General features: G+C 41.8%; 1 protein-coding gene across 6 annotated transcripts in view; it reads right to left on the bottom strand.

Annotated features, from left to right (window-relative positions):
* Nucleotides 1-19,673, bottom strand: part of PRKN (parkin RBR E3 ubiquitin protein ligase) — a 1,292,545-nt gene that overhangs the window by 828,139 nt on the left and 444,733 nt on the right. For all 6 annotated transcript variants that reach the window (XM_059176590.1, XM_059176589.1, XM_059176592.1 and 3 more), the window contains one exon: nt 16,519-16,756. In XM_059176590.1, the coding sequence (XP_059032573.1) occupies nt 16,519-16,756 (238 nt within the window). The remainder of the gene's footprint in view (nt 1-16,518; nt 16,757-19,673) is intronic.

Below are 19,673 nucleotides of genomic sequence, written 5' to 3'. Positions count from 1 at the left end.
CTCTATCTAGCTGATAAAGTTCATGTTAGAACACCCAATTTTCCCCATCCATGCGATCTTCCCAGGTATCATTCTATGTATAACCCACCAGCATAATCTCAGCTCAGTGTTGATTTTACCATATTCTTTGATAGATAATCTAAAAAGTCAAGTTTCTTTACTTGTAAATTAGCTAAAGTTCCTTTTGATCATCTTACCTTACCTACATTTATTTTTAAATATTTTATTGTCATTTTGTTTAAAAAAAAAAAAAAACTATCCAAGTATTATTTCTCGGGTGCCTAGGATTTTTATTATAACCAAATGATCAAACCCCCTCTGATAATTTCTTTGATCTTGCCTTCCAGAAATCAGACCTAAAATTAAAATAAAAATTTACAATAATGATTTCAGCATATGCCTTGCAATTATAAGCGTCTTGGAATTTCCCAGAGGGTACCAGGAGAGAGACGCTAGAAATTCTGGGTTTGGTGTGCTTTGCATTTCTTGATTAGTGCCGCATCACTGGGGAGCGAGGGACAGAGCAGCAGAGGAGAACTGGCCTCCCTAGGTTTGCTTTGTATGGATCAAAATCCCATCTATCCACATCTTCCACAAACTGATCCCTTTATGGGGGAAGGGGGGCCTAGAGACTGATCAAAGCCCATGTTGCCTATTATATGCTCTTACCTTACGGGGAAACACTGACCAAACCCTTATAAAATAGTTATGTACTGTATCACCAAGGGGACTGTTATGCCCCCCATTCTAAGATTATTGGTCACTGTAGAAATCCGATCATCCTTTTATTATTATGAAACCAGTTTGTGCCTCCATTTGAGGCTTGCCTGGAAGCTCTCTATAAAGCACAGGACTGAGCTTATATCTTCATCACAGAAGGACGGTCTCAGGCCTCAGGGAAAGGACTCTGCCAGGTGCTTTGAACTACTCAATACTTCAAAGAACAGACTTTCAGGGCTGACACCAAGGGAATGAATTAGGATTTCCAGGATCATTTCAGCCTGGAAATAGATGTTCTTCATGAAAGCAACCCACTAACCTATGATCCAACAAGACGACAATTAATTACATGAGAACTAAACTGATGAGGGAAATCTAATTATGGCTATTTGTTTTGAACATTATTAGTACTGCTTTCACTGTTATATTTTTATGAATATGTGAAGGTCTTTTTCTTCTTCATTTATCTCACCTTCAGTTTAGTGGACCACGCTTCTGTTTACTGAATTAAACATTTATCAATAGTCTCCGATTTTCACTGGCCCTGAGAATTCAGAAGCAAATGCTTTCACGGAGCCTCCTTACTGTTCATGGCAACACGATTATCGGCACAGATCCAGTAAGAATTTGTTCTCATCTCACCACAAGATAAGCAAACAAGCAGTGCAACACAGAGTCCTATCTGGCAGCACTTCTCACTTCATAAGGTATGACAGCACACTATTAAGAAACAATAACCAACTTTACTTGTGTAGCCAATCCTACAAAGCTGGAACCAAAAAACAGGTTTGGTACAGAGACAATAGAGTCCCACTCATGGTCATAATTCCTATCTTATGTGACAGACAACCACAAAGATTATGGCTTATCGTCCTAGAAGACATCAACTGGTGCTGTATCCTATTCGGCCATCTAACCCTAACATTTCATCATCATCGTGCGCGCACACACACACACACACACATACACACGTTCTCTCCAGTGTTTTTCTACACAAAAGTACAGAGTATAGTACAATATAACCATAACCAGATAAAACTTATTAAAAGATAAAAATATAAACTGATGGTTTGTCCACTTCTACTGACCCTCAAACTGATCACATGGCATCAGCCTGATTCCTTCATAGTAGATCTACTCACCCATGTTCACCTGTTTGTCACTGTTGCCAGAATGAATTAGGACTTGGGAATGGTGAATAGTCTGATTTTGATATTATCTTCAATTATTATCTGGAGTAATTCTGTACAGAAAAACTTTCCTCAACCACTATGATTATTAGTTACTCTAAAATAAAATTCTTATAGAAGTTAGATAAATTATTTTTTTAAGGATTTAATTAATTAATTTGTTTGTTTGTTTATTTATGAGAAAGAGAGAGCACAAGCAGGGGAAACAGCAGACAGAGGGAGAAGCAGGCTCCCTGCTGAGCAGGGAACCCAATGCAGGACTTGAGCCCAGGACCCTGGGATCATGACCTGAGCTGAAAGCAGACACTTAACCTACTGACCCACCCAGGTGTCCCTCAGAGAAGTTAGAGAAATTCTTGTGTTTTTCTTTCAGTGAACAATTTTCTGAGTACAGTTTTAATGCCCTAGTTATTTTCACTGATTTTAATACAATTTGATTTTTTTCTATAAAATAATTTTAATAATTATATTTAATACTCCTTTTTATCTTAGACTATTCCATCTTTGGATAATACATCTCTGTTAGTCCATGTGTCTTCCATTCATCTTTGATGACCTACACAAACTATCAAACAAGATAGCACCTTAGGTGTCCACAGTTCTTCTTGCATCTTTTCTATCCTGGGTCTAACTCTGCCATTCTCCAAGCATTCCTGGTTCCTTTTAGTGGGACGCAGTGCCAAGAAACCAAAATTTGAGTGGCCATAAACATACTATTAATTTATAGGCTTGGAGGAGTGATCTAGACGCTCTCCCTGAAAAAGAGTTGGTGGGGGCCTGAGGAGGACGCCGGGACAGGCTGAGCTAGGAAACACCAACCCACAAGAGCTCCAACAGTGCCTGCTTCTCAAAGTCACCCGTGAAGCCATCAAATATAGGTTCTCAGGCCTCAACCAATAGATCTACCTATTGTTTATAAAGAATTTGGAAGTCAGAGTATCTTATAATTTTGACGGCCATAATTACAATATTAAGATATTAAGATATCTGTTTGTCTCCGACAGAAACACTGGACGTTGCTTCATAAATCTGAACATCTCCCACAACTTAGAATCATGGATGTGAATGAATTACATTTCCCAGTCTCAAAGGGCCATCAAAGGATTAATGAATAAATGATGTTTTTATTCATTTAATACATATTTATTAAGCATTTACTATGTTCCAAGCACTGTGTTAGGTAGTGCAGACAGCCCAGCGCAGGACGAAATCCGGTCTCATGAAGTTCACTTCCCAGCGGGGCTTGTGGAAACTGTGTGTGCCCCCTTGGTGCTCACAGTCCTACTGTATACGGGAAAGCTCTCCAATTAACTAAGTTAAAAGGGAAAACTTCTTTTTATTCATATGAATAAGAAAAATTATTTGCCATGAAGTCTGAAATGAAAAGATACCTATGAGGGCGCCTGGGTAGCTCAGTGGGTTAAACCTCTGCCTTAGGCTCAGGTCATGATCTCAGGGTCCTGGGATTGAGTCCTGCATCTGGCTCTCTGCTCCGCAGGGAGCCTGCTTCCTCCTCTCTCTCTGCCTGCCTCTGCCTACTTGTGATCTCTGTTTGTCAAACAAATAAATAAAATCTTTAAAAAAAAAAAAAAAAGAAAAGAAAAGATACCTATGGAAAAAATAATTTAAAGAGAAACTGGAAAAAATAAGTCGGAAAAATTCTAGATTGTTCACTAATGAAAGATAACATAAGGCTCTGATCTGTTTCTCTGTAGTAAGTAGGAAATGATACAAATGCATGATCATACAGTCGCCCTAAATTACCGGTATGTCCTATCACTGAAGATGTGCTATATTTCACTGAGATATAAAACTTCTTACTGACAAAAAGAGAGTGGATTAAGCAAAGGACAAAAAGCTGTTGTTCTATTTTAGTAGAATAAGTTGACACATGAAATATGGCAGCTATGCTAGTAGTATTAAGTAACCTATAAAATACTTAGTAATAGATATAATCTTTCTCATTTTCATGAAAGAAGATCCTGTATGGTCAATTTGAAGCATGCTGTCTCATCACCCATGGGAAAATTCTCGTTCCTACTAATATTGCTCTATATTTCCCCAAAATTCTATTTATTTTTCAAATATTTGAAACACCATGAGAATTTCAGTGATGTCATCATGAAAGAGTAAATGTAGTAAAAGAATATTATCAAATGATTCAACAATTTTTTGAAGAGAGGTGACTTCACAGCCGTCAGCCAGAAGTCGGAGAGTTCTGGCTGGCTCTTCATCATCAAAGCGATTACACTGGCAACAGAAACCCATACAACACGCAGCTTTTATAAATAATTACTCAGGCAGAAGTATCACTCACTAAAGCTGTGCCTTTCCATACTTTGTGACACTACAGGAATTGCACACAAGCAGCCGCAATCTGTGAAGGTTGGCAAATCAGACTTGCCTAAGCCACCACTCTTGATTAAAATGTTTGCCTTCATCTGTCAGCAGGTTAGTGAAGTGTCTTCTCTTCAAAAGGTAGGACATCATGAAGATGTGCACACATCTTTTTCTTGAAGTTATGTGAGGGTAGGTCCTTTTAGACCCATATAAAGTTCCATCATTAGAGTCACATAAACATCGGCAGCACCCAGTTTCCAGCATGTTCTGTGTAACGATTCTGGTCCGAACACGCATGCTCAGGGGATCAGTTCTGAAATTGCGTGTTCCCTCCTCTTGGTCATTGAAAGAGAAGCTCTGTCTCCATTACTAAGCTCAACAGTAACCTGTTCTTAAAGTACTCTCATCTGTCACGTGTTAGCAGCGCCCCGCTGAGGTCCTCTGTGGTCACTTGTGTGATCAGTCCCCGGCTAGTCTGCTCCTTCAAAACACTGTATGGAGCTAAAGGGTCCTCTGAGCAAATTCCAATAGGGGAAAAAAAAAAAAAAAGAAAAAGAAACAACATCCTTTTTTTTTTTTTTTTTTTGGTCTTATTTAAATTTCCTTGCTATCCAAGTGGTTCCCAATGATTAAACACAGATAATGAAAACTGAAAGATTAATCCTATTTTCTGATGGAATATTCCAAAATTAGTACATTGCCTAACAGAATATAAGAAAAAAAGGTCTACACAATTCATAGCTGGAAAGTGATGACAATGTAGAATTTTAGGAAAATAGCCGTAAGAGGTTTTGCTGCCAATGTCGTTCTTCATTATCCTAATACACCCGCTATGCTAACTTGTCCTACATACATGCTGGAAGTGGTCAACACTTAAAACTAAATGTTAGTCAATGAATTAATCAGCTGCAGTGAAATGAAGCCCCAACTCCAAAGCCACACTAAGAACAAAGGCCATCTGGGGAGCAGACGTCTCTGATACATGACATGGGGGCAGGGCTGGGTTTTTCTGGTTTCAGTCAGGTGTCTCTGAATCTGTAAACTTGGACTGATTTCAGACCCAGGCTCAACACCAGGGCGTCTGATTACGTGAGCTGGAAAGAGACGGGACAACAAACACAGCTAACGGTCATTAACGTTTAGTTTCTGCCAAGCCTGGTTCGAAGCGCTGGTCGCGACCTAGCAGGAAGGAACGACGTGGCGTGGGGGACGCCATCATTCATGCATCAGACATGCGGAAACGGAGGTGCGGCGCCTTAAGGACATCAGTGTTTCTCACACCTGACTATGCACTGTTTGCTTAAGGATCTTTTTTTAAAAAACAACGTTTCTGATTCAGTAGGTGTGGGCTGCAGCCAGAGACTCTGCATATCTGACAACGTCCTGAGCTGACACGGGTGACACGGGTGCTCGACAGACCACCCTTAGAGCAGCAGAAAGTAAACTGGCGAAGGTCACCGAAGCGGTAAGAAGCAGAGCTGGGATATGGCTCGGTGAGCCTGGCTCCAGAGCTCATCGCCACTACACTCAGCATCTGTGTCACAGACGTGTCACACACTGGGGTAGGACATGCCCTAGGACCAGAACAAACGCCTGTCACCTCTTTCTACAGCACCCTCCAGCAAGCGTAGGCAAACATTTATTAAGTGCCTACTGTATAATGAGCACTGTGGCAAACACTTGGAATATACAAAAACATGTTGCCTGGCTCAAGGGATTTTTTATTTAATCCACCAGACAAACAACTGGACATTTGATTCCCTTCTAATTACAATTCCATTGATGGAATATTCTAGTTAGTTTAATTATCATACACAGAAAAGACAGAGCATCAACTTTCAAAGAATCAGAGGTCTTTTAACACACCTTTAACACCAAAGGGAGTCAATATAATTCCATTTCTGAGGATTGAGGAAGAAATTCTTAGATATTATAGAGCTCTTCAGGGGCATCATTTGAATAATTAATTAAGAGCAATAGATTTAGAAGGGGCAGGAGTTTGGGCTTGAATCTATGGAATTATCCAGAAAAGTCATTTTAAAACAAAGTCCTGGCAGGGTTTTGGGGGGGTTGTTTTTTCATTGTTTTTGGGGGAGGGGCATTTTGTTTTTGTTTTTTTTTTTAACTTATGAGGGTTTCAATGGGTATTTTGCTCATTCCTATTTTCATTACATAGGTGGAACAAAGATTCTTGAATAATGTGTAAATTTCTTGGAAGCTACAGTTCACATAAAATAACACTTTCAATAAAACATTCACAAAATTTCCATTAGTCTTTATTTATTCAGAACAAATTTAGAAAGTTTTAAAAGAGTTTATTATAGGCAGCCAATTTCTACCATTTAATCTGTAATTTTTCTCTTTATCTTCCTTCTAACCAATCAAGAAAATGGAATCCGCAGCTTGCCAGCGTTTTTGGCCCAGTCTGCATTAATTAGAGCGCTCCAGCGAGTCCCAAGACGGACCTCACCAGCTATAAATATCCCGCCTCAGCTCGCACTCTCCTGTCAAGTGCAAATCTCCCCGTCTTGGCACATGTCCAGCGTCCTCTGAAAGACCTCAGAGCTCAACGAGTGAAAAATGGAGATGCTTTAGTTTGTGGGCAGTGGGTGCCCCAGAGACAGATGACCGTAGAGCACGGAGCCTTCAGAGCACGGAGTCCCGCCAGCCTCATGTGGTCCAAGTGCGGCTTCTCCCTTCCCTCTTAACCCCAATATTACTCTGCAGACGTGACTACGGCAGAGTGAAAACATCCGAGGGCCCCGGCAAGTCCCACTGTCATTTCCCACCACTACCCCTACAGTTCATTTTTAACCGCTTATATTTGACGACAGACCATCACAAACCACAAAACACTTCTCACAGAGTCCTGTGTGCCAGAAGAGGCTGCACCAAAAGCATGGGGTGGAAAGGCTCGCCTCGGTTTGTCTTCCTGTTTCCAGCAGGTAGCCCGCTGTCCCCGCGGCCAGCAAGTCACAGATGAAGGGAAGTGCTCTGCTTCCTCACATGGACTCTGGGCTTTCCTCCCTGCGTTCTCTGTCACACAGAGAAGGACACACTGGCTCTCCTTCCAGCTCTACCTGCCCACATCACTCTTCTTTGCCAAGTATTTCAGGAAGAAAATGCAAGATGTGGGAACAGTTTCTTAAACATCAGAAAACAGGAGAGATGTGACAAAAAGTTACCATGGCCATTTTGGTCCATGAACATTTTTTGGTGTCTGGAGCTCGACCACAGGGACCCGTCTCCCTCAACCACCATTGTACTGTCATCAGACCTCCAAACGTGTCATAGAACCAGCCTGAACATCCCTTCAAATTCAGGCACTTTTGAGTGTGACCGATGCCTCACCACCTCCAAACCCCCAGCCTCTGCCGACCACAGACAAGTCCTTCGTGTCTCTCAAAGGCCATCGAGGATGCCTACCTTAGCCTCCTCATCCTCTGAAGCCTGCACTGCTTTGCTTTGCTGTGTTTTTACCGCTCATTCCATCACAACTGGAATTACAATGGAATTGTAATTAGAAGGGAATCAAATGTCTGTACATCTTCTAAACTGTGAGCTACTTGAGGGTCTGGGTCTTCTTAGCCTCTGTATTACCTGTTGCCAGTGTATTACCAATAAGAAATTCTCTGACGTTCCAGCCCATGCTACAAAATGGATGGGCCCTGAAGACATTATGCTGTGAAATAAGCCAGTCACAAAAAGATAACTACAGTATGGTTTCACTCATATGAGCTTTCTGGAGTCATCAAATTCATAAGACATAAAAAGTAGAATGCTCACTGCCAGGGGTTGGGGGAGGAGGGAATGGAGAGTGGTTTCAAGGACATGCAGAGTTTCGGTTTGGCAATACAGAAAAGTTGTTGTGCAACACTGTGACTATCCTTAACTCTATCCTTAACTCTACCGAACTGTACACTTAGAAATAACTAAGATGGCTCCCATTGTGAGTGTTTTACCACAGTGATTACAGTAATAAAAAGTACGCAGAAGGCAGACTGATGAGAACGGCAGGAACTAATCATTTGATGGCTTATAGTGCTCTGTGTGGACGGCTTAGTTACCTCTAACTGTCCCTTTACCAACTTGTGGCTTCCTTGGGGTCAGAACTGTCGCCTGTGCTCTGCACATCCCACGGCACACTGTGCCCCGCTCTCCCTGTGCAATGATTCACCATTTCACCCACCATGTGTGAGAAACGAGATGAAGAGTGGTCAGGGCTCCATTCTGTATGTTGAGGAAAACTTCTGGCTGTAGGACAGTATGTCTGCCGCCAACCACGTTCCAAGTCATGCAAGTTCAAAGTATATGGGACTCCCCTGCGCTTGAGAAGCGCACCGGCAGCGGGACAGTGAAGCCAAAACGGGATGAGCGATTGCACTGCAGTATATGGAGAGCACCATCAACAGGAAGGAGCAACTCGTCCTGCTTCCCAAATAGTGGTCAGACTTCTTGGGAAGGAACACAGGACTACTTCCCCTCCCCTCAAAAACCCACCCCGAGATATGTCACGCTGGCAAAATATCATTTTCACTTATAATATTGAAAGCGTGTATTATTGCAAAAATGTCTATGCCGGAGGGAAAAAAATAAGTTCTTGGCAAAATCACTGTATTTGTAATAATTTCCTGTGATAGCAACTTTAAGTTGCTCTCGTGTGACTGCCAAAATCTTGTTGTTTCAGGGAAGGCTTACACAAGGGGCGCTCCTAAAGCTATCCACTCCACCAAGAAATTCACAGCCTCTGGCTCCAAGTCATTAGCATGTCTGATACACATTTTCAAGTACTTGAGATTTGATTTGGAATAAAAAGAGAATTAAGTCTGAAGTTTATCACTTTATTTCATTAGTAGGCCTCCATGACTGATTTGTATTTGGCAGGTGTTAACTAATTTCTAATCCTGTAAATAATTTTCATCTTGTACTACACTGAACCACTGGCCCAAAAAAAAAAAAAAAAAAAATGCTGATAAAGAACACATTCTCTAATAGTCATGGTCTATCTTCAGGGTGTATCCAAGGCTCAAGTCTTAACATAAATTTCATTTAATGTTTTAACACATTTTATTTCTTAGAGTACTTTTAGGTTGACAGCAAAACTGAGCAAAAAGTACAAAGTTCCCATAGAACCCCCCTTCCCCAACACACACACAGCATGCTCTGTTACCAACGCTCCACACAGAGGAATGCATTTGATGTAATAGTGACCCCTACACTGACTTAGCGTTATCACTCTGAGTCTGTAGTTCATATCAGGGTTCACTGTTGGTGTTGTATCTTCTGTAGGTTTGGTAAATGTGTAAGGACGCAGAGTCACCATGACATTAACAGAATAGCTTCTCTGTCCCCCAAAAATCCTGTGTCCTGACTATCCATCTTTCCATCTCCCCAGTCTCTGGCAACCACTGATCTTCCACTGCACCCACAGTTTCCTTTTTTCCAGAATGTCATATAATTCGAATCATATACTATGTAGGCTTCTCAGAATGCCTTCCTTCACTCAGTTATCTTTTCATGGCTGGATAGCTCATTTCTTTTTAGCACTGAACAGTTGTTCGTTGTCCAGATGGACCACAATTTTTCTGTTCACCTATGGAAGGATCATAGTTGCTTCCACGGTTTAGCAAGTATAAATAACTATGCTGTAACATCTGTATGTGGTTCATTGTGTAGACATACATTTTGGAGGGGCGTGTGGGGGGGTGAGCCCAGTGATGGGTAGTACGGAGGGCACATATTGCATGGAGCACTCGGTGTTACATGCAAAGAATGAATCATGGAACACTATATCAAAACCTAATGATGTCCTTTATGGTGACTACCATAGCATAATTTTTAAAACAAAATGAAATTAGATACAATAAAATATATTTTAAAAGTTCAATAAAGATTTTAAATTGCCTCAATAAAAAAATTTAAAAAACAATCCTTGGTAAAATCTTGCCTTGTCTGGATCAGTTCCTCAAATAGTCTGATGCTATTTCCTATCTCTAATGAGGATAACAACATTGTCCACCTGATACGGCTTCTACAGAACTAAATAAGACATTTATGGAAGCAGTGCTGAGTGCCATGCCAAGTACACAGCAAGCACTCATAGATGTTGGCCATTATTAGTGCCGCTAAGTTCTTGATGTTACAGGCATTAAAGTATCTATGATTCACAAGTAGCCGATTCAAAAGCTGACTTAGCCAGTTCCCTAAGTCGGGTCACTCTACTGCCTTGCTCAAAAGTCTTCCAGTGGCTCCCTTCTCACCAGGGTAACACTTGAGGTCTACAACACCTTATGCAAATGACCATCTTTTTTTTTTTAATTTACTTACATTCAATTAACCAATATGTAGTACATCACCGTTTCAGATGCAATGTTCAAAGAGTCATCAGTTGCGTATAATGCCCAGTGCTCCCATCTTGACCCCCTTATGATTTCCCTTCTTCCTACTGCTTCACACCCTATCCCTGCTCAGCCATGCTGGCCTCCCTGCATTCGAAGCATGTCCTGCCTTAGATTCATACCTGGCTTTCCCTCTGCCTGAAATCCCTCAATGGATGCTCTCCTGAAATGTCACTTTATCAGAAAGGCTTTCTTAGCGCCTTACACAAAAGAGCACCCCTTCCAACACTCTCTATTCCCTTTATTCTCCTTAATTTTTCAACAGAGGACACATAATCACTAGTTATCTGTTTCTTTGCTTATTAGCTTCTCCCCAAGTAGAATGAGATCCATTCAGGTAGACATTTTTTCTGGTTTTATTTTCTGCTCTAGCCCAGCACCTAGGATTATGCCTGGCACTGAGTGGGGACTCACTGGCTTTTTGTTTACGTAGTTAATTAACTGTATGACAAATATTAGAGAATACTCCTTTTTTTTTTTTCTAGGCCCAATAACTTCATATAATCTGATCGTCAGGGGGTGAAGAATGACACCTCATTAAGGAAACAATGACGTAACATGATAGCTGAGTTCATGCCTGGGTTCCCTGGAGCTCAGGAGTAGCTTCCTCAATGTTCTTATTCAAATGTTTATAAAATAATGTATTTTATACATTCACAATACTTTAAACAATATAATTTCTTATTATTTAGGACTGTGCTATTCAAAGCATGGCTGCTGGAAGCACACTTTCAGTCTTTGCCCCAGGCTGACTGGGCTGGGCCCAACCCTCACAGGACTCTGATGCACTTCACAGTTTGAGAATCACTGCTCTAAGGGTTACATAAAATGAACCATTTGAGTTCTTTGACTTCCCCTTATAAATATATAAGGATATATAACATGTCCTAGACTCTAAGTAAAAATCAAATTGAATTGGTTATTAATGTAGATCATGGAACTGTCCATCACGTTAATCAGTTATCTTTTGCCATCTATAAATATCCCAAGGGACACCTTCCCGGATTTCATAAGCTCTAATTTTTTCAGCTATTTGTGTGGCTACCGCCTAGCTACTCGCTGTTTAGAGACTCCTGAGTTCAGTACCTAAATTCCTCCTTGTCGAATCTGAACACTCTAGAAACATCAAGAAATAGGTTTAACTTTTTTCAATTTCTTACTTTGAGGCACAGCTTTTCAAACATTTTGTAACCAGGGATATCCTTCTCCCAAAATGAAATGTGTTGTTGATGGGTCATACAGAAAATTGCTAATACAAGACCGCTCTGGCTGCCATGGGTTGACTTGGTTTGTCCACCTCTCTTGCGCTGACCTGCCTCCTTCCTCCCACCTCCTTGAGGATGGTAGGCAGGACCCGCAGTTGTAAGGTTGGCAAATCCCTGCTGTAGGGCATGGTTTCTCAGAGGGCAGTCAGCACCAGGATTTCTAGGCCTTTACCCTCAGCCAACTGAATTAATAAGCATGGAATGAGCATCCACAGATGGTTCTTCTGCACACTGGAGTGAATCACTTTTAGAAACACTGAACTGTCATTTCTAGTAAAGAAAAATAATCACAAAGGGCATACTGTCCACAGTTATTTCAAATAATCCCAATGAAGCTACTGCATTCATTCAAACACTGAAATTCCCAAGATATTTGAAGAGGGTGAAGTCAAATAACTTTAAATAAAACACTGGTTCTAAAAGTTCAATACGCAGCAATTATGATGAATGGCCTACCAGATTTACAATTTTAAGTAATTTACTAAACATTTAGCATTACTCTTCTGGGAGATTTGGGGGGGAAAACTATAATAAACTGGATAGCTATCCTGTCCTTAGTGAGAAGAAGTGTATGCAGAGGAACTGAAATACATAATTGAAAGTAGTAGAAGATATAAGGATATGATTAAAAAGGAGATGATTCTTCCCAGGTTGGAAGATGAAGGGAAGACTGAGTTAAGTCTTCAAGTTGACCTACGGTAATTCATTTCTCCTTTCCCTATCCTTTCCAGATTCTACATAATTAGCGCACCCTCTCACACAGCTAGAAGGGTCCCAGGAGAGCTCAATCCTGGCCTGGGGGTAGGGAACGGCAGAAGCACATAAGGATGCCACCTCTGCCAGCCATCTGGTACATCCACAAGTGGTACCATGGCCAGTGCCCAGCCCTGTAAAATACACACAGTGAACAGGCAGTGGGTTAATGAGAAGCGATGACCAGAGAGAGGTCAGATGTAACTCACCGAGATCATGTGAGAACCAAAGTAAGTCTCCCCATGGGGCGTATAGAAATCTGAAAGCACCAGCTATGGTGGTGGTGTCATTTATAGCAGTTTATGTAAACCCTTGTTTGGATTGAAAGAATTATACATTTCCATTAAAAATACGAAATGAATATTAAACATTAGAATTTTCTGAGAGCCTACTAGTATCTCTCTCAATTCCTAGAGTGAAAGACTATTTCTTAACTAAAAGTATTATGGTTTAGAGAGACAATCAACTGAAGGTGACAATAATTCTAAAATTATTCAACATAAAATGAAACTGAAGATGACTAGTGACAATTTTATAATAAAATAAAACAGTACGATTTGTCCTTAGTCTTCAGGTAAATACCACTGACAAAGATGTCAGAGTCAGATACATCAAGAAACTGAATAAAATGTATGAATAAATACAAAGTATAATTATTCTGCTAATATTATTAATGTTCAGATGATAAATATAAAGGCTTGCTTTTGCTCCAAACACATGAATTTTTTAACTTTTGAAAAAAATTTAAATCCTCTTGAACTAGTTTGTCATTACAAAAAAATAATAAATCCAATTTATTGATCCATAAGTAAATATTTCAATGGTATATAAATATATAATTTAGTTATAAATATAAAATTTAGTTATATTTAATGTAAATTTTAACTCTCAAATATATCCTGCTTAGGCAAAATATGTTATATGGTTATCCTACCATAAAGAATATATATAATTGTTTTGAACTTTGTTTTGAAACTTTGCATAAACTGTATCTTACTGAACATTCCTTTGTAATTTATAACCCATTATAAGAATAAAACTGATTACTTATCCATTCTACTATTTAAAGACAGCTATGTCATTTCTATCTTTTTGCAAATTTCAATGATCCTTATTGGTCATCTATTTAGAAGTTTCCTCATGCACTCTGAGTTCCAGAATGTGAATATCTGGAATTTCACTGATCATTATGAAGCTGTGAATTAATTATTATGAAGCTCTCTTTGATGACTAAATCAAATGACATTCCCACCATCATGTATGAAAGCACTTTCTGCCCTAGATCCTAACCAATGCTTGGAATTGTCAGACTTTTAAATATTGGCCCATCAAGTAGGCTGCAGTGATACAACTTTGTATCTAAAACTAATTTCTCTAATCAGTAATGACACCTTGAACATATTTCCAAGTTAACCAATCATTGTCTTCTCCTAAATGTCATTTTATCTACTATTTTGGTCCCTCTTATTTTGTACCCATCAAACTAATTGTTATTATGTTTTATACCAATGTTCATTTAGACCGATCCACATTTACCCTTGGGTTTTCTAAGCATCATCTCTCACAACCCATTTTGTCACCCTGGGCTCAAACCCACTCCTCCCCATTGTAAGACCTTGATCAGTTCTTTCAGACTGGGTACAAATACTCTTAGTGTTTGTCTGAAAGTGTTTTTATTTCCCTCTCACTCTTGAGCAGTATTTTTGTTAGGAATGTTGGGTTTAGAACTCTGAGTTAACAGGTATATCCCTCAGTCATTTGATATTACTCCAATACTGTTTTCCTTCTATTATTCCTGCCAGGATCCATTCAAATTATTGTTCCATTTTAAGTAATCTCTTTTCTTTATTTGAGTTTAAATTCTTCTTATTTTCCTTGATCATTTACTTTCTTTATAAAGTGAATTTATTTTTATTTATCCTGATTAAAACCAACTGTGTGTTGTTTTGTTTTATTTTGTTTTATCTTGCTTGGGACCATGTACTCTCAAATCAGAGGACTTAACAGTCCTGAAAAATTCTCCATATTCTCCTGGAAAATGGTCTCTCTCCTAGGTCTGTATCACCTATAATGAAACTCCTATCAGAAATTTTTTTGGCCATCTCTTCCAAACTCCTAGTCTCTTAAAAGCTTTGCTTTACATTTTAACCTATACCACATTTGGGGCAATTTCCCCATATCTATCTTCCAGTTTACAAATTCTCTCTTTGGCATTGTCAAATTTGCTGTTTTAACCTATCCACTTTTTTTTTTTTTTTTAATTCCACTAGCTAATATTATGTTCTATTTAATACCTCTTCTTCTATTATACTTGTTTTGTGTTTTAGGTTTCAAATTTTTTATGCTTTAATTAACATAAAATGTATTTGTTTTGTCTTTTGTTTCAAATTGTAATTTTATTTTCTTAAGTCTCAGGGAAACCTAATCTTCCAGTTTGTGGTAGATGCTTACTTCTGCTCATGACAGAATATCCTTTTATTTGAACTGTAATATTTGACCATGTGTGCCCCTTGACTAGGGCATGGTTCCCTCTGGAGGCATGCAGCCCATGCTTCCTGAATGTTCTCTAGGAATGCTTTTATGTACACTCTGCTTGAAACATCAGATGCACCACAAATCTGAGTCCAATATTTGCATTAACTTCCCATTCTGGATCACATAGGTACTGTTTAGATGGATCTCATTTTCCCCACATATTGCATTTTTTTCCCTATTTCTCACATTTTTTTTTCCTGTTTCCTAAGTGCTCAGTGTATGCAAAGGTCAGAATTCCTCCCCTCCACAACCTCGTCAAGACTTCCAGAGTATCAGGTTATGCACTTAAACTCCAAGTTTATCCATTCCTCTATTTAAAATGTGTTATTTCTACATTTCCACTTGTCCTTGGAAATTATTTTTGTAATGTCATCTATGATTTTTTTAAACTTTATTAAATTTTACTTAGTGAAATTAGCAAGGGATATTTCATATATTTTTGGCCTCCATCTTTTTGGTTCCCAAATTCTTGGACTCTGTGAAAGCCATCACAGCCCAGAATGGCCTATATCCTCACTTACTGTATGTAGGAGAGAAATACATTTATGCCTTACAAAGTCTGTTATAAGGCATAAATGTATTTTATGCTGTTTTTATTGCTGTTTATTTTATTGCTGTTATTTTGTGTTTTCTGCTATACACAGTCAAAATAAAAAAAATCCTGTTATACCTTTGACTATTTAGATTGGAAAATAAAAGACCAAAGGAGATGCACTAATATTGGCAAAATAACAAAGGGATTGCCAACCTTGCTAAATAAAGGCAGTTCTGAAAAGCACTGTAACATGGAGAGAAGGAAGAACCCTTCACGCTGAGGCTGTTATCTGACATTACAATGCGTTGCCTTAGCACCTGCAAATGACTGAAATTCCCTCTGAAGTTCTCTTTCTGCTTTTTCAAATTCCCCTACATCATCAGAAGCATAATAAACCAAAATGCATTTTAAGAAAATAAGAAATAGAAAAGAAAGACAAAAGTGGAGAGACATACATGCACCTTAATGACCTATTCTGACCCCAGCTCAATGTGTCACGTCCCCAGCACTCCTACTTCCTCAAAATAACTAACTAAATAAAATAAAACACTATTACCCTGGCCTGACATCCAAATTCATTCTTAACCTGAAAGCCCTGTTCCACGGCACTTACTAAATATATTGACCTCAAATTTTATAGCCCAGTGCCATCCTTCTAATGATGCCTGCTTCTCGGCATCTAGAACTTAGGGAGAAATGAGTTCGTCCACACTAAGGCCCTTCCCTGCGGAGGCCTGCCACCCACAGCGCTCTCCTGGTGTAGACAGAGTCTGCATAATTACCTGGCCTTCGAGCTGGCAGGGTTCCGGTGTCGTCACTGCTCAGGATCACGGCCAGACCCCCCGAGCGGGACGGCAGGATGGAGCTGCTGAGGTCCACGCACGTCAAGCTCTCCGGCTCCCTCTCCGAGCCCACCGTGGTGTCTCGTGGGCCATCCTGTCCAGGGGCCTCCCCTTCTTGGTCTTCCCTCCAGGGTCTCAGCACCACGTGGACGATGCTCTGCTGGTCCAGGTCACAGCTCTAGGTGGGAGCGAGGCAGAACGAGACAAGAGAGTGGAAGCGTTAAAGGCCGGGTAAGGTTTGACCTGTCCTCAGGCCCAGAGCACGCCCAAGAGCCTCAAATCTGTTTAGACCCAAGGTCCCACACAGTCATGGAACCTGAGGAAAGAGCCACGTGTGGCGGATGGAGTTGGATGCCCTGCCCCTGTCAGCACGTGTGCATCTATGTGGGCTCCGCAGTCCTGGGGCCATGAACCAAAATGTGGGCATACATGGACCCGGCGACAGAAAACTAGAGTGACAGTCAAAGCAACGCGAGATCGAGCGGGTCCGAACTCTACACGGGGCATATGTAAGCGTGGGGACAAGCAGTATTCTTTGAAAATTGATTCACTTCAGAAGGGACGTGTCGTCCCAATCATCAGATATCAATACCAGCCTCCGTCTCCATTTTAAAAAGCACAGAGAGTTGCTTATGGGCAATGACAGAGCACTTTACTCCACAGTTTAAAAATCACTGTGTTGGTGGTGGACGCCACACGGGCCCCTGTGTCACCAGCACACACAGCCCCGCGGCGACGGGGAAGGAAGCGAGGCCACACCCAGGCCGGCCCACCCGACAGCCGATTACATGCAGCGGACAGCGGCAGAAGTGCTGTGTGCCGATGCACTGATGTGTGTGAACAGCACACTGCAAACCTGACCAGAATGAAAGGTCGAAGCCAGATGATTTGCTCGGACTAAAACTAGACTAGACCAAAGCCCGGCCTCAGAGTATCTGCTGGATAGAAAATCACCCGTCGGTCTGTCTGTCTCGGCCCTCCTCACTCATAGACATGACCTCGTTCTCCCACTAAACCCCCGAATTTCAATTTCTACAAACCACCTGTAGTCACGCTCTCATCATAGCCATGTCCAAACAATGCCCCACATGCCCAGCGAGGCTAATGGCAGTCCTGACTGGCCCCCACCCTCCCTGCAGGGCTTGGCCGCTGTCGCCAGCAAACCCTGCATCAGCACTTCCTGCGGACACACCACTGCGGACTCAGAAGGTTTCAGGATGCCCGCGGGCCTCGATCCCATTTCTGGGTGTCCCGTGCCCCAGACCTCTGTCACGTGGACACGCTTGCTGTCCCTGCCACCTGTCCTCACAATGCTGGGTGTATCAGGACGGCTCTGACTCAGCAGGGGTTGCTGGGTGTCAATCTCCGTCCGTTAGCCTGTCCCCACCTGTGTTCCCATTTCTGGCAAATCACTGCCCTCCCCCATGGTATCCAGGGGTCCAGTCCTCCCCGCCCACCTACAACTCTGATTACCCTTCTATGTCTTCTGAAGGCTTCAGTGGGACACCCCCCCTCCCCTGCCCTACCCTTGCATCCAGCAAGGTGCCAAGAGTAACTAATTCTGACTCAGAAAGAGCCTTCCCATCTTCCGCTCCCTTATTCTCAATTGCCATCTCCCCGTTTTAGGGTTTCATCATTAAAACAGCTTTGCAATTGCCCCCTCACCTCCCCTCTCTCCCTGTAACCCAGCATGCACACGCTCCCAGAGTGTGCTTCATAATCTTTTCAAATATCTCGCTATTACCTATTACGCAGAATCTGACATCTTACTATCATCTTCGGGCATGCTTAGACTTCTCTCCTTTCTAGATCACTTATCTTCTGATTTTATCACCTTTCCTCTCCGGCGTCGTATACATGATCGATGGGGTTCTTCATCCAAGCTGTTCACTCCCATCTCTCTTCCTCCTGTCCTTGATTGGGCTCATCCTGTGATTGGCTCTGGCCACTATGGTGGAAACAGAGCCTTTAAACGTATCTGTGCCACCGCTGTGGTCAGTGAGAGCACCTCCGAGTAGTTTCCGCCTCCTCCAGCCTGGGCCCCCCGTGTGCACGTGGCCCAGTCCTGCGCTTAGCCACGGAGGGGACCGAGGACAGCGTCACCTACGGCGTGAGCAGAGCCTTCCAGCTGGAGGGGCTGGCACCGCAGACCCCCGGCTGACCTGGAGGGGACGGCCACCAACGTACGGCGCTGAGATTCCGTGGCTGTTCATTAGGCAGAGACAGCCGACAGTATCCATCTTCCACTCTAACTGGACTACCGGACATTCTATCAATGCCTACCGCGGCCTCGGCGCTCAGCCAGACTCCAGAATTATACAGAGCCTTGAGCCTGAGTCATTTCAAATAAAGCAACACCAAGATCTGAGTCCACCTGAGCGGGCTTGCGGGGCGGGAGCTCATGCAACAAGGGGAGGGAGCTGAGAGCGCGTCTCCTACCGTCCCCAGAGGTTTTTACCCATAGCGTGTTCTTTGCAAGGAGGCTCAAGAATTCAGTCAGAAAATTCCGCTCTCAACGTTCAGGACTTATATGCTTCAGGTAAAAGTAATGCCTGCCTCCCTCATCTGAACATCAGCGAACTTTGCCAGCCACGCTCTTCTCGCAGGGGTCGGACCATGGGCAGAACTGTGTGTGCATGTGCGTGTGTCTGTGTGTGCGCGTGCGTGTGTCTAATCTTCACTCAATTTAGAAATTCCTGAGCGCAGCACCTGGGTCACACTTACATTCTGACTTCCCAGAATGCTTCACGCAGCACTTTGAACCTAGTAGGTAGAGAACATATGTCCGTGAAAAGGAAAATCAAGGGGAATCGAAGGACAGGGGCAGAAACAAGCATGAATGAAGGAAGACATCCAAATAGTCATAAACTCGATACCTAAAGTGCTCCATGGGGAGCCAGAAGGCTGTGGAAGAAAGAGCATGGGATTTCAGGCCAGACCGATGTAATCTATTAGCTGCATGATTTTTGGCAAATGACTTTCCCTCCTTAAACTCTAGTTTCTACATCTGTCATTGGCAATAACAGCACCGACTCTGACGACGACTCTGAAGATATAAGGAAACAGAAGGAATGCAGAGCCCCGTCCAACAGCAG

This window comes from Mustela lutreola, chromosome 6, assembly GCF_030435805.1.
Source record: "Mustela lutreola isolate mMusLut2 chromosome 6, mMusLut2.pri, whole genome shotgun sequence".
In the NCBI taxonomy this organism is placed as follows: domain Eukaryota; kingdom Metazoa; phylum Chordata; class Mammalia; order Carnivora; family Mustelidae; genus Mustela; species Mustela lutreola.
The sequence above is the reverse complement of the archived record's forward strand: the minus strand, read 5'-3'. Positions and strand labels throughout refer to the sequence as shown.